This window comes from Sander vitreus, chromosome 5, assembly GCF_031162955.1.
Source record: "Sander vitreus isolate 19-12246 chromosome 5, sanVit1, whole genome shotgun sequence".
Classification (NCBI taxonomy): domain Eukaryota; kingdom Metazoa; phylum Chordata; class Actinopteri; order Perciformes; family Percidae; genus Sander; species Sander vitreus.
Window position 1 is genome coordinate 4,246,173 of NC_135859.1, and position 11,704 is coordinate 4,257,876.

At 41.7% G+C, this 11,704-nt stretch overlaps 1 protein-coding gene and 1 long non-coding RNA gene across 5 annotated transcripts; one reads left to right on the forward strand and one right to left on the reverse strand.

The window, feature by feature from the left end:
- Window positions 1-18: 18 nt before the first annotated feature.
- On the forward strand, window positions 19-6,836 carry zbtb26 (zinc finger and BTB domain containing 26). Of its 4 annotated transcripts, none has more exons than XM_078250111.1 (4): window positions 19-897; window positions 995-1,160; window positions 1,236-1,301; window positions 5,164-6,836. In XM_078250111.1, exons 2-4 carry the CDS (start codon window positions 1,108-1,110, stop codon window positions 6,512-6,514), a joined length of 1,470 nt encoding a protein of 489 aa, XP_078106237.1. In that variant the 5' UTR covers window positions 19-897; window positions 995-1,107; the 3' UTR covers window positions 6,515-6,836. The 4 variants fall into 4 exon arrangements, 3 of the variants coding, with proteins under 3 accessions (XP_078106237.1, XP_078106238.1, XP_078106239.1); XM_078250112.1 differs by lacking the exon at window positions 19-897 and adding an exon at window positions 1,408-1,518 and having other exon boundaries at window positions 1,138-1,160; XR_013501974.1 differs by lacking the exons at window positions 19-897; window positions 5,164-6,836 and adding an exon at window positions 1,408-1,800 and having other exon boundaries at window positions 1,138-1,160.
- On the reverse strand, window positions 1,783-2,916 carry LOC144517881 (uncharacterized). The gene is made up of 3 exons (XR_013501975.1): window positions 2,484-2,916; window positions 2,295-2,406; window positions 1,783-2,211 (listed from the first exon to the last, which is right to left on the reverse strand). It is a non-coding gene; the product is annotated as an uncharacterized LOC144517881 (long non-coding RNA).
- Window positions 6,837-11,704: the final 4,868 nt, after the last annotated feature.

The following is an 11,704-nucleotide window of genomic DNA, read 5'->3' on the forward strand; positions in this document are numbered from 1 at the left end:
GTACTTGGAACTAGAAGTAGAGAAGACCATTTGTCCATTTGATGTTTGATGAGCCTTATCAGAGACTGCAGGAATAAGCCATGCCAGGAATAAAAAGTCTAAGGCCTCCTTCACACTGGCTGCGTGGCGTGCGGGTGGCATTTCTGTTGCGTGTCAGCTGCGTGGCGTTTTCTGTCTTTTCACACCAGAAACGTGTCTGACGCGGCGCTGCTGCTGCTAGCCTTGTCTGTACACATGTATGTTTCCCATTGATAAAATGCACTCAAGCAGTAGTATACTTTTACTTATGTTAAACATAAATATAGACTGATTTGATCACAGCAAAGACAACGTTGGCAGTATTGACGGCAAAATAGGCTACAGAATATTTCGTTCTGTATTGACAGGTGTAATATTTGAAAATCGATAATTTTTTTAAATTACATTTACAGTGGGGAGAACAAGTATTTGATATACTGCCGATTTTGCAGGTTTTCCCACTTGCAAAGCATGTAGAAGTCTGTAATTTGTATCATAGGTACACTTCAACTGTGAGTGACGGAATGTAAAACAAAAATCCAGAAAATCACATTGTATGATTTTTAAGTAATTAATTAGCATTTTATTGCATGACATAAGTATTTGATACATCAGAAAAGCTGAACTTAATATTTGGTACAGAAACCTTTGTTTGCAATTACAGAGATCATACGTTTCCTGTAGTTCTTGACCAGGTTTGCACACACTGCAGCAGGGATTTCGGCCCACTCCTCCATACAGACCTTCTCCAGATCCTTCAGGTTTCGGGGCTGTCGCTGGGCAATACGGTCTTTCAGCTCCCTACAAAGAGGCAGTCGTCCTGTCCCCTTTGCAGAAAAGCATCCCCAAATAATGATGTTTCCACCTCCATGCTTCACGGTTGGGATGGTCTTCTTGGGGTTGTACTCATCCTTCTTCTTCCTCCAAACACGGCGAGTGGAGTTTAGACCAAAAAGCTCTATTTTTGTCTCATCAGACCTCATCACCTTCTCCCATTCCTCCTCTGGATCATCCAGATGGTCATTGGCAAACTTCAGACGGGCCTGGACATGCGCTGCAGGATTTTAATCCATGACGGCGTAGATTCGGATGGTGTTCTCACACTTGTGGACCCTCATGCTACAGCAGAACTCCTTGAAGCTGTAAGTAGACAACTAAATACTCCAGACATGATGCAAGTAGTTTAAAGTCTAACGAAACAATACTCCTCTTCACAGGAGGAAACCGATGAAGAGGACACATTGTCTGCTGCCACAGAAAGGGATCCAGAGAGGCCTACAGAAGTAGGATATCACCACTATGTTACATTCACAATTCTTAACACTGCTGTGTGGTATCAACCCAGTATCACGTGTGACATGTATGACTGGATATTCTACTTTTTAACAGAACATGGCTGGGCAACAGGAGGAGGGTCCATCAACTTCAACAGCACAGATGAACACAGTGAAATGTGCAGCAACTGCCAGAGGTTTTTTCTGTGGAAATAATGTTCATTCTGTAAGATTTCTTTTTGTCATGATTGATGTCATGATTTTATGTATTCCCAGTTACCTGTGAAGGTCCTGTATAATTGCATCTGATAAAACAAATGCAGAAAACTGACCTTGAAATGGTATTGTTGGACCGCCAGATTCTAAAAACAGATCTGGAAATCGAAAAATCCTCAAACACAAGTTAGAGGTGGGTGCATGGTCACAGGTGGCTTGTGTTAGTTATTGGAACAATATAAAAAAAACTGTTGCTTTTGTGTTTTTAGGAAATAAAGAAGACAAAATAAAATTTCAATTATTTGTCTTTGTTTGGGTGGTGCTTGTGTTTTAGTAGAAGTGATTCCTGCATATAATGTCTCTGACCGCTCTTCCATCCTGGACATTGCAGGGTGGATGGGGTCCTCATCAGGGTCCTCTATATGTAGGGCAGGGCGTTGCTCTCCTATAATTGTGGCAATATTATGGAGAACAACACATGCCACAATAATGTCACAGGCCCTCTCAGGGGTTACCCTGAGGTGGTGTAGGCACTGGAAACGAGCTTTCAGCAGGCCTATGGTCACCTCCACCCGGGCTCTAGTCCTGCAGTGGGCCACATTGAAGTTGTGTTGGGGGCCTGGCTCCGGGTCAGGGTAAGGGGTGAGCAGAGTGGGCTGGCATGGGTAACCCCTGTCACCCAGCAGAAGGCCTTCAAACTCTCCTGTAATGTATAGTGTATACATTTGAGTGTATTTAAGGAGGGAGACGGGTGAATAATACTGTACAAAGCTTTAGGCTGCTTACCACGTTCCAGTCTGTTGCTCAGGGCAGACTCACGATATATCCGTGAGTCATGCACAGACCCAGGCCATTTGGCCTCCACGTTGGTTATAAGATATGCAGCATCACATATGATCTTCACAGTGCAGATAATGACAGATGTTGCAGTATTGTGATACAGTTTTTGACATTTTGTGAGAGTGGTCAATTTACCTGCACATTAATGCTGTGAATGGACTTCCTATTCACAGTCAGCTTCATTTTCTGAAGGAGAAGTGATTAGAATTTGTGTGCCATCAATGCAGCCAATCACATTGGGAAATCCTAAAAGAAATTCAAATTACTTATTCTGATCTTGCAGCACCATGTCATTATCCAAATTATAATAAGTATTCATTGTAAGGGTTTTACATTATTCACCTGCAATCCTGTGGAACTCTGTGTGGTATTAGTACTTTTACTTGAGTAAAGGATCTGAATACTTTTTCCACCACTGCTTATAGGTTTAGAGGATGCCTTAAGGGATCAGAGATACTAGAAAATGTACATAAAATATTTTCATTAAAAACAGAGGTTAATGATGAGACTGAAATCACTATTGATAGATTGTATTTATCATAATATTACTTTTGTTTAACTGTTATGTCATAAAAGCAATGTTGGCTTATTTAAATTTAGGAAAGTATTTGAAGAGATTGGTGATGAGAGGTGACGATTGTACTGTTGTACTGGGCCTTTAAATGGATTTTGCATCCGGATTAGCGCCTTCAAATGGCCGGATAGACCTACCGATGACACCAACCCATCTTTAACGTGTTTGTTTAAAAGGGGTTAACAGGTACACAACACTTATTTTGTCAGCTTAAGTAAAAACATAGTAGGTTAGCTACAGTGTTGCATGTTATCATCAGATCGCCTGATATGTCTACAGCTATAGACTGGAGAGTAACGTTAGGCCAAAGGGAAATATGGAGGCGATTTGTGATTGATTGTTTACATACAGCTAAAGCAAACGTTAGACGTGGAGAGTGACTTCATACAATATTACTTTTTTGTCTTGCTTTAACCCAAACAGTTATACCCAGGCTAACTGTTTTACCTAAAAGAAAGCCAATACTTTAACGTTACTTTACCGATAGCGCTAAGCTAACATCGATGGTCCAGTCAACTCGGACAGCGGAAACCAAGTGCTAATCTCCTGTTAGAATTTCACATTAATGTCTTGTGTACCGCAAACCGTACTAACACTATAACAAGCAGTGTTTTAAACGTGTTATACCATTTTTTTGTAATTCGGCTTTCAGCTGTAAGCACTATTCAACAAATATTTCATCTTTTTTTCTTAACGTTACGCTGCCCACCAATGTTACCAAAAGGCAAACCAGTTATCTAACAATAGTTAGCTAGCTATAGAATGTGATACAATTAGATATATGTTGTTACCATAACGTTATATTGAGTGAATGAACGCCGTGCTCACGAGTGGACAGTGCTTCCGAAAATATATTGAAACATAATGGTATTTGATTAACGTTAACCGTTAACTAATGTTAGCTAACGTTAGCTGATGAAACAGACACGCTAGCTCGTGTTAAATTGGCATGTTTTTGAACCAAGTCTGGTTCTCAGTCTCTCACCCTATCCATGAGAGCTGCACGCGCCGGGTTTGATTTACATTATGATGGGAGGTGGTGGTTGTGGAGGAGCAGTAGTGGAAGAAGTACTCAGATCTTTAAAAGTAGCAATACTACTGTGTTAAAATACTCCGTTACAAATAAAAGTCTTGCATTCACTACTCAAGTAAAAGTACAAAAGTATCAGCATCAAAATATAATTAAAGTACCCAAGTATAAGAAAATGTAACTACTAAGTGAAGTACAAGTACAATACTTGAGTAAATGTGCCTAGTTACATTCCACCACTGGAGGCAGGTGATGGTATTTAAATGAAATAGCTCTTTGTCTTTAATGCATTTCTCATAATGTATCAGCACCTTGTAACCATAGTTTTGAAAGGTGCTTTATAAATCAAGTTTATTATTGTTATTATTATTATTATTATTATTAATGTAGAATATAGTGTATATAGAGTTTTTAATGCGAGGTGAGACTACAGTTGTGTATTCTTAGACGACATTCTTTGATTTGTTAATTCAGGTAAGACTGCATGCCAATCTGAAGTACAATAGTGAAAGACAAAATATTAAACTCGCACTATTTATAGCGTGCAACTGTTCAGAAGAGATGACACAAGCTATGTTTCCATCCATTTGTCGATCGGATTACCTCAAGTTTGCTAAAAACATTCATGTGAATAAAGCCGGTGAAAGTGTGTTTCCGTCCAACGGCTTTAAAGCGAATAAAAACCTGTGCGTAATGACGTCACATGCTGTTTTGCGGTCAAATTGTGGAAGCGTTTCCATTAATTTTCGCACTGAATCACAACATTCAAGCTAAAGTTTGTTAGCCAAAATGGATCCTACAAATGATTAATATTGCACAAGTTGTAATAGTGCTTATGTGCCAGCTGATAGCGACATATCAAGCTATAATAAGACAACAACGACGCTATTAAATCATCGCTATGGTGATGCAGATGCACGTAAATGCCACACGACAACTATCTAAAATAGCCGTTATATTTCACTCGTAAATTAATTTTAAAAAGTCTCTCGTGTCCTCATTCGTCCACATATCTGTCTTTGTTGACACCCGCCATGTCTGCAAAGAAAGCGGAAATGACCTAAAACGTCTTCGTTTTATGGCAGGTTGCAAACATAAAATGCAATTCCAATGCGTTTCCATAAGGCATTTTTTTTAATCGATATGACTTCATTTGCATAAAAACATGTGGATGGAAACATGGCTACAATCTCTGTATTTGTCCATAACAGGTGCAGTGCTGCTGCTGCTGCTGGCTGTCGGTTCACTATGGCCCAGAACCAGGTGATCCTGCAGTTCCGCTTTGCCACATTTGGGGACTCGATGCTGCAGAAGATGAACCTCCTACGACACCAGAGTCGCTTCTGTGATGTCACTGTGCGTATCAACCAGCTGGAGGTCCCTGGTCACAAGGTAGTGTTTGCCGCTGGCTCGTCTTTCCTGAGGGACCAGTTCATCCTTCAGCAGGACTCCGGGGAGGTCCAGATCTCCATGATCCAGGAGGCGGAGGTGGGCCGACAGCTGCTGCTGTCCTGCTACACAGGGCAGCTGGAGTTTCCGGAGCTGGAGCTGGTGCATTACCTGACAGTGGCCAGCTTCCTCCAAATGGGCCACATTGTGGAGCAGTGCACCCAAGCTCTAAGCAAGTTCATCAAACCTCAGCCTGCACGCCAGCTGGAGGTGGATGTGGGGATAAGGAGGGAGAAGAAGGAGGAGGGGTTATCGTCCCAGGCCCAGAGAGAGCAGGAGCGCTCTCAGGTCCGGACTGTCCATCAAGAGGGGGGGGAGGTAGTGCAGGTTGGGGACGACAACAATGGCGATAATGATGACCACGAGGATGAGGATGAGGATGATGATGTAATCATACAGCCTGTGTCCCCTCTTCATAACTTAGACAGACGTCCGAAGCAGGACGTGGCGGAGAGCGACATCACTATCATAAAAGTGGAGTCTGTGTCTGATGTAGCGGAAAACTCCATCACTGGTCACTTCCCCGCCAGCCCACCTCCTGCCCTCCACTCTCCCGAGCCCCAGCACTCCCTCATAAACTCCACCGTGGACAGCCGTGGCAGTGAGATGGCGGCTCCGCCCGGCGCGACCGGGTACCCGCTCAGTCCCCCTCCTGCGTACCCTCCTGCAGAGAAACACAGTGTGCACCAGAGGAACTACGACAAACCCCTCCAGTGGTACCACCAGTGTCCAAAGTGCTCGCGGGTCTTCCGCCAGCTGGAAAACTACGCCAACCACCTCAAGATGCACAAGCTGTTCATGTGCCTGCTGTGCGGCAAGACCTTCACGCAGAAGGGCAACCTGCACCGGCACATGCGGGTCCACGCCGGCATCAAGCCCTTCCAGTGTAAAATATGTGGGAAGACCTTCACGCAAAAGTGTTCTCTGCTGGATCACCTCAACCTGCACAGCGGGGACAAGCCACACCGCTGCAACTACTGCGACATGGTTTTTGCTCACAAGCCAGTTCTCCGCAAACACCTCAAACAGATCCACGGGAAGAACAGCTTTGACAACGCAAACGAAGGAAACCTGCACGACGGAGGGCTTGACTTTGATTTTGGGCAAATATGAAATCTGTGGACCTTTTTTTAGTAGCTCTTTTGAATGCCATCGGCTGTTTAAATGGAAGTAATGCAGACTTTACCTCGGATGGAACATTAGAATCCTAAATTTAGCAGTTCGAGAAACTGACACAGTTTATACAAAGCCGGAGCACGGAGCCTGTTATTCTTTGTGTGAGAAGCCATTGATTGCATTATTGACGATTGGCAGATAAGTGAACATGGTGGCTGGTTTCCTCCAGCCTCATCCTGATGGGTTTAACTGGAGAATGCAAACATGAAAGGAGACGTTTTCCTCGGTCTACATTTAACTGTAGCTTCATGACTGTGGACAGTTTCTACAATACATTGTAGATGCCTTCATATCGTACTTGAAAAATTCAGCACTGAAACACTAAATATATAGACTGTACTTCATTAGTTTTATTGATGAATTAGCATGTCTTTGTGTCTACGCTGTCCAATGAGGAAAAAAAACATTGCAAATGAAAAAGATCCATATGTATATTGTGTATACAGTCTACTGTAGCCTTTCTTTCTTTCTTACCTGTGTGAATATGACAACATGGACTTAATAACTTAAAGAAACTTGAAAGAGGGTGGGTAGAAAAAATATTTTATCGAAGGCAAGCTACGCCAGTGACCAACACGGATGCCAAAGTGTCTATGGCTACGTTCAGACTGCAGGCAAAAGTGGCCCAAATCAGATTTTTTTGGGGGGTCAAGTGACCAGGTCAGACTTCTTCAGAAGTAGCATGAACACTCAAATCTCGGCAGATTAGACCACTTCCATATGTGGTCCTGAATCAGACCCAGGTCTGATTTATTTATTTATTTTTTTTCAATGCGGCCACAGTGTGAACAACCAAGGCGGATTTGATGCGACTTTTACGTCAATCTACATCGACATTTGTCTCAATTATGTGCCGGCGGGAGTTAGCCCTAGACACAGACAGTAACATTAAAAACCTGACTAGGCCTACAAAATGGAGAACAGTGATAGAGCAAGTCAGTGGAGGGAGAGTGAGGTGTTAGACCTAATAAGTGTATGGGGAGATACTTCAATTCAATCTAAACTAGAATGATCATACCGTAACCGCTCCGTTTTTGAAAAAACAGCAAACGAAATGGAAGAACGGGGACACAGGACTACCACTACACCCTCTGTAGTGAATTTGCAGCCAAAATAGCCAATTTGGCGCTCTCTCTCTTCATTCTTCTCCTCCTCAGCACCTGCTCATTAATGTTACAGCTGCCATTACACAAACATTTTGAAATAAAAGCTTACTTCCTCCTAACTTAAGTGCAGCAGCGTGCTGCGTCTGATGTCATTCTTATTGTTCTTTTGCGCATGCGGATCAGTTTGAGACCGCAAACTGTTCACACTGGAATCTGATATAGGCCACATTTTAAAAGGTAATGTGAACAGCCAAACAAAAACAAAAATCGCATCTCAGCAAAAAATCCGAGGCTTGCGGTGTGAACGTAGCCTATGTGAACTGAAATGGTTCTTTTATACGGAATTTATATATATGAGGTACTATTGGACCAAAGTTACAATGTATCTGTCCTGTGTTCATGGAAGTCAATGTGTGTTATGAAATTAAAAACTGACTCCTAATCAGTCTTGGTTTCAAGTGTTCTCACTTTGTGACACACTACAGTCCACCATTCAGGCACATGCAAATGATATTTATGGAAATATAGTGAATCCAAAATGTAAATGCTGAATTCCAATGTAGTGATTATATTGTCAGAGTTGAGTTCTAGTTATGTACAGTGGGGCAAAAAAGTATTTAGTCAGCCACCAATTGTGCAAGTTCTCCCACTTAAAAAGATGAGAGAGGCCTGTAATTTTCATCATAGGTACACTTCAATTATGAGAGATAAAATGAGAAAAACAAATCCAGAAAATCACATTGTAGGATTTTTAATGAATTTATTTGCAAATTATGGTGGAAAATAAGTATTTGGTCAATAACAAAAGTTCATCTCAATACTTTGTTATATACCCTTTGTTGGCAATGACAGAGGTCAAACGTTTTCTGTAAGTCTTCACAAGGTTTTTACACACTGTTGCTGGTATTTTGGCCCATTCCTCCATGCAGATCTCCTCTAGAGCAGTGATGTTTTGGGGCTGTCACTGGGCAACACAGACTTTCAACTCCCTCCAAAGATTTTCTATGAGGTTGAGATCTGGAGACTGGCTAGGCCACTCCAGGACCTTGAAATGCTTCTTACGAAGCCACTCCTTTGTTGCCCGGGCGGTGTGTTTGGGATCATTGTCATGCTGAAAGACCCCAGCCACGTTTCATCTTCAATGCCCTTGCTGATGGAAGGAGGTTTTCACTCAAAATCTCACGATACATGGCCCTATTCATTCTTTCCTTTACACGGATCAGTCGGCCTGGTCCCTTTGCAGAAAAACAGCCCCAAAGCATGATGTTTCCACCCCCATGCTTCACAGTAGGTATGGTGTTCTTTGGATGCAACTCAGCATTCTTTCCCCTCCAAACACGACGAGTTGAGTTTTTACCAAAAAGTTCTATTTTGGTTTCATCTGACCATATGACATTCTCCCAATCCTCTTCTGGATCATCCAAATGCTCTCTAGCAAACTCCAGACGGGCCTGGACATGTACTGGCTTAAGCAGGGGGACACGTCTGGCCCTGCAGGATTTGAGTCCCTGGCGGCGTAGTGTGTTACTGATGGTAGCCTTTGTTACTTTGGTCCCAGCTCTCTGCAGGTCACTAGGTCCCAAGGGCGTAAATCCCAGGGGGTCGGGGGGGTCAGAAATATCATTAAAACAATGCTGTGTATTGTAAATAACATAATGATGTACACTTAAAATATCTGTGTAAGCAGAAAAACAATACAAACCCCCAAAAATGCTTTTTAAGTTTAGAAACATTTTGAGTCCCCCCCCTCCCTTGCCTCACCGTGGTTTGGTCCACTGCATGCTGTAGGATCTGCGCTAGACTCACAGTCACATCGGGTAGTGACAGGAATGTAGTAAGTAGGCGGTTCAAGGCTGTTTTATTCACATTAAACATCAGATTAAGTTTTTCTTTTCTCAAATAGAAATCATGCTGAGTAATTAATGAATTAGTCATGACAAAAAAGTTCGCAATGTTAGTGTAATATAATGTAACGTTACCTAGCTTATAGCTTGTTGGATAGAAATGCACCCACTACAACTAACGTTACCACGGCGATAAGCCTAACGTTATGTGTGTGAACTGATATTAGGGTTAATATGGAAGATCTACAGTTGTGTTTTGCTCAATATTAAGTTAAATATATATCCTCTGTCCCAGAAGAAACCTAATATTTATGTGGAGGACGCAAGATCATTTTATAATTATAATATGACCACGTGGTGAACCTATGAACCTAACTCATATTTAGACATCTGACGTTAAAGATTTGTGTTGTTGTTAAAAATGACAGAGAAAAGAAAAACGGAACATTTTTTCAGTAGGCTTACACCAAAATGCCAAGTAAGTACATTAAGTCCTCCTATCAAGACAATTTGGTAACATCTTTATAAGAATGGGTGCTTATGGAAATACGAACGTCACTATGTCACAGGCAAAGGAGACAGTCAGGTGTAGAGTCTCAGGGAGACCAGGGACAGTCAGGTGGAGAGTCTCAGGTAAGTGTGTTGAGCTTAGTTCATATTTCTGGAGGTGTGTCTGTCAGGGTGAGCAGATGAGCTTCACCAGTGGCTCACTAATTTACATTATGATCAGCTAATTTAACAAGTGTACAAAAGCATTGTATTTCTTTTATATGGGGACACTTTTTCAAAATAAGTCATTATGTTTTAAGGTAGGTTAAGGTTTGTGGCTTGATTATGAACAACTTAAAAATAAATACATGATTTAAAAAATTTTTTTTATTGAATCAAGAGAAACGCTGAAAAGAAGGATAATGGTACAGTCTCCATGCTACACTAATGATGGTATAAAGGCTTTCCTCTGTGAACACGTCCTCTACGAGTATAATTGTGGCTGTATTATTTGTGTCCTCTTCAAAAATTGCTCTTCAGAAATTTTATGTTTATTGTCCCCCCCCTACTGTTAGATCAGATTTATGCCCATGCTAGGTCCCCCCGTGTGGTTCTGGGATTTTTGCTCACCGTTCTTGTGATCATTTTGACCCCACGGGGTGAGATCTTGCGTGGAGCCCCGGATTGAGGAAGATTATTAGTGGTCTTGTATGTCTTTCATTTTCTTATAATTTCTCCCACAGTTGATTTCTTCACACCAAGCTGCTTACCTATTGCAGATTCAGTCTTCCCAGCCTGGTGCAGGTCTACAATTTTGTTTCTGGTGTCCTTTGACAGCTCTTTGGTCTTGGCCATAGTGGAGTTTGGAGTGTGACTGTTTGAGGTTGTGGACAGGTGTCTTTTATACTGATAACAAGTTCAAACAGGTGCCATTAATACAGGTAACGAGTGGAGGACAGAGGAGCCTCTTAAAGAAGAAGTTACAGGTCTGTGAGAGCCAGAAATCTTGCTTGTTTGTAGGTGACCAAATACTTATTTTCCTGAGGAATTTGCAAATAAATTCATTAAAAATCCTACAATGTGATTTTCTGGATTTGTTTTTCTCATTTTGTCTCTCATAGTTGAAGTGTACCTATGATGAAAATTACAGGCCTCTCTCATCTTTTTAAGTGGGAGAACTTGCACAATTGGTCGCTGACTAAATACTTTTTTGCCCCACTGTAGATATTCATTTACGCTGAAGGAGAAGAAGCACAGATGTTTAATGTTTAACCTCAGTGAGCAGGCTTAGTTTTACAAGCTTTTTCATCAGTATCTGAAAGTGGCATGTAAATGTGTGGTGAGTTTTTACAAAAGTTTCATTGTATTTGCTGCAGTATGTTGTCTCTGTATCTTCACACCGGTGAGTAGATTATTAAAGAGGGGCACACAGCAGTGAACCTTTGCATGTTAAACTGACAGCTTCACCCTCCTGCCATGCACCTTGCAAAAGATAAAATGAAATTGCGCGTGTCACACATGTAATGTAATTTTATTTAGACAGGACCAGTGCACAATTAAACTTTAACCTTGTATAAAAGCAAGGAGAGATGCATTGTACTAGGTTTTGGCAAAATTGCTCTTTTCTGCCCATATTCCCTGGGCAGGTAGATAGAGCAAAAATATAATAACAGAATTAAATGCAAATG

Excerpts from the sequence above, each read along its gene's own strand:
- zbtb26 (XM_078250111.1), top strand. The coding sequence starts at position 1,108 with ATGGTGTTCTCACACTTGTGGACCCTCATGCTACAGCAGAACTCCTTG. Across the intron at positions 1,161-1,235 it reads CAGCAGAACTCCTTGAAGCT|GAGGAAACCGATGAAGAGGA; the intron begins GTAAGTAGACAA and ends TCCTCTTCACAG. Across the intron at positions 1,302-5,163 it reads ATCCAGAGAGGCCTACAGAA|GTGCAGTGCTGCTGCTGCTG; the intron begins GTAGGATATCAC and ends TGTCCATAACAG.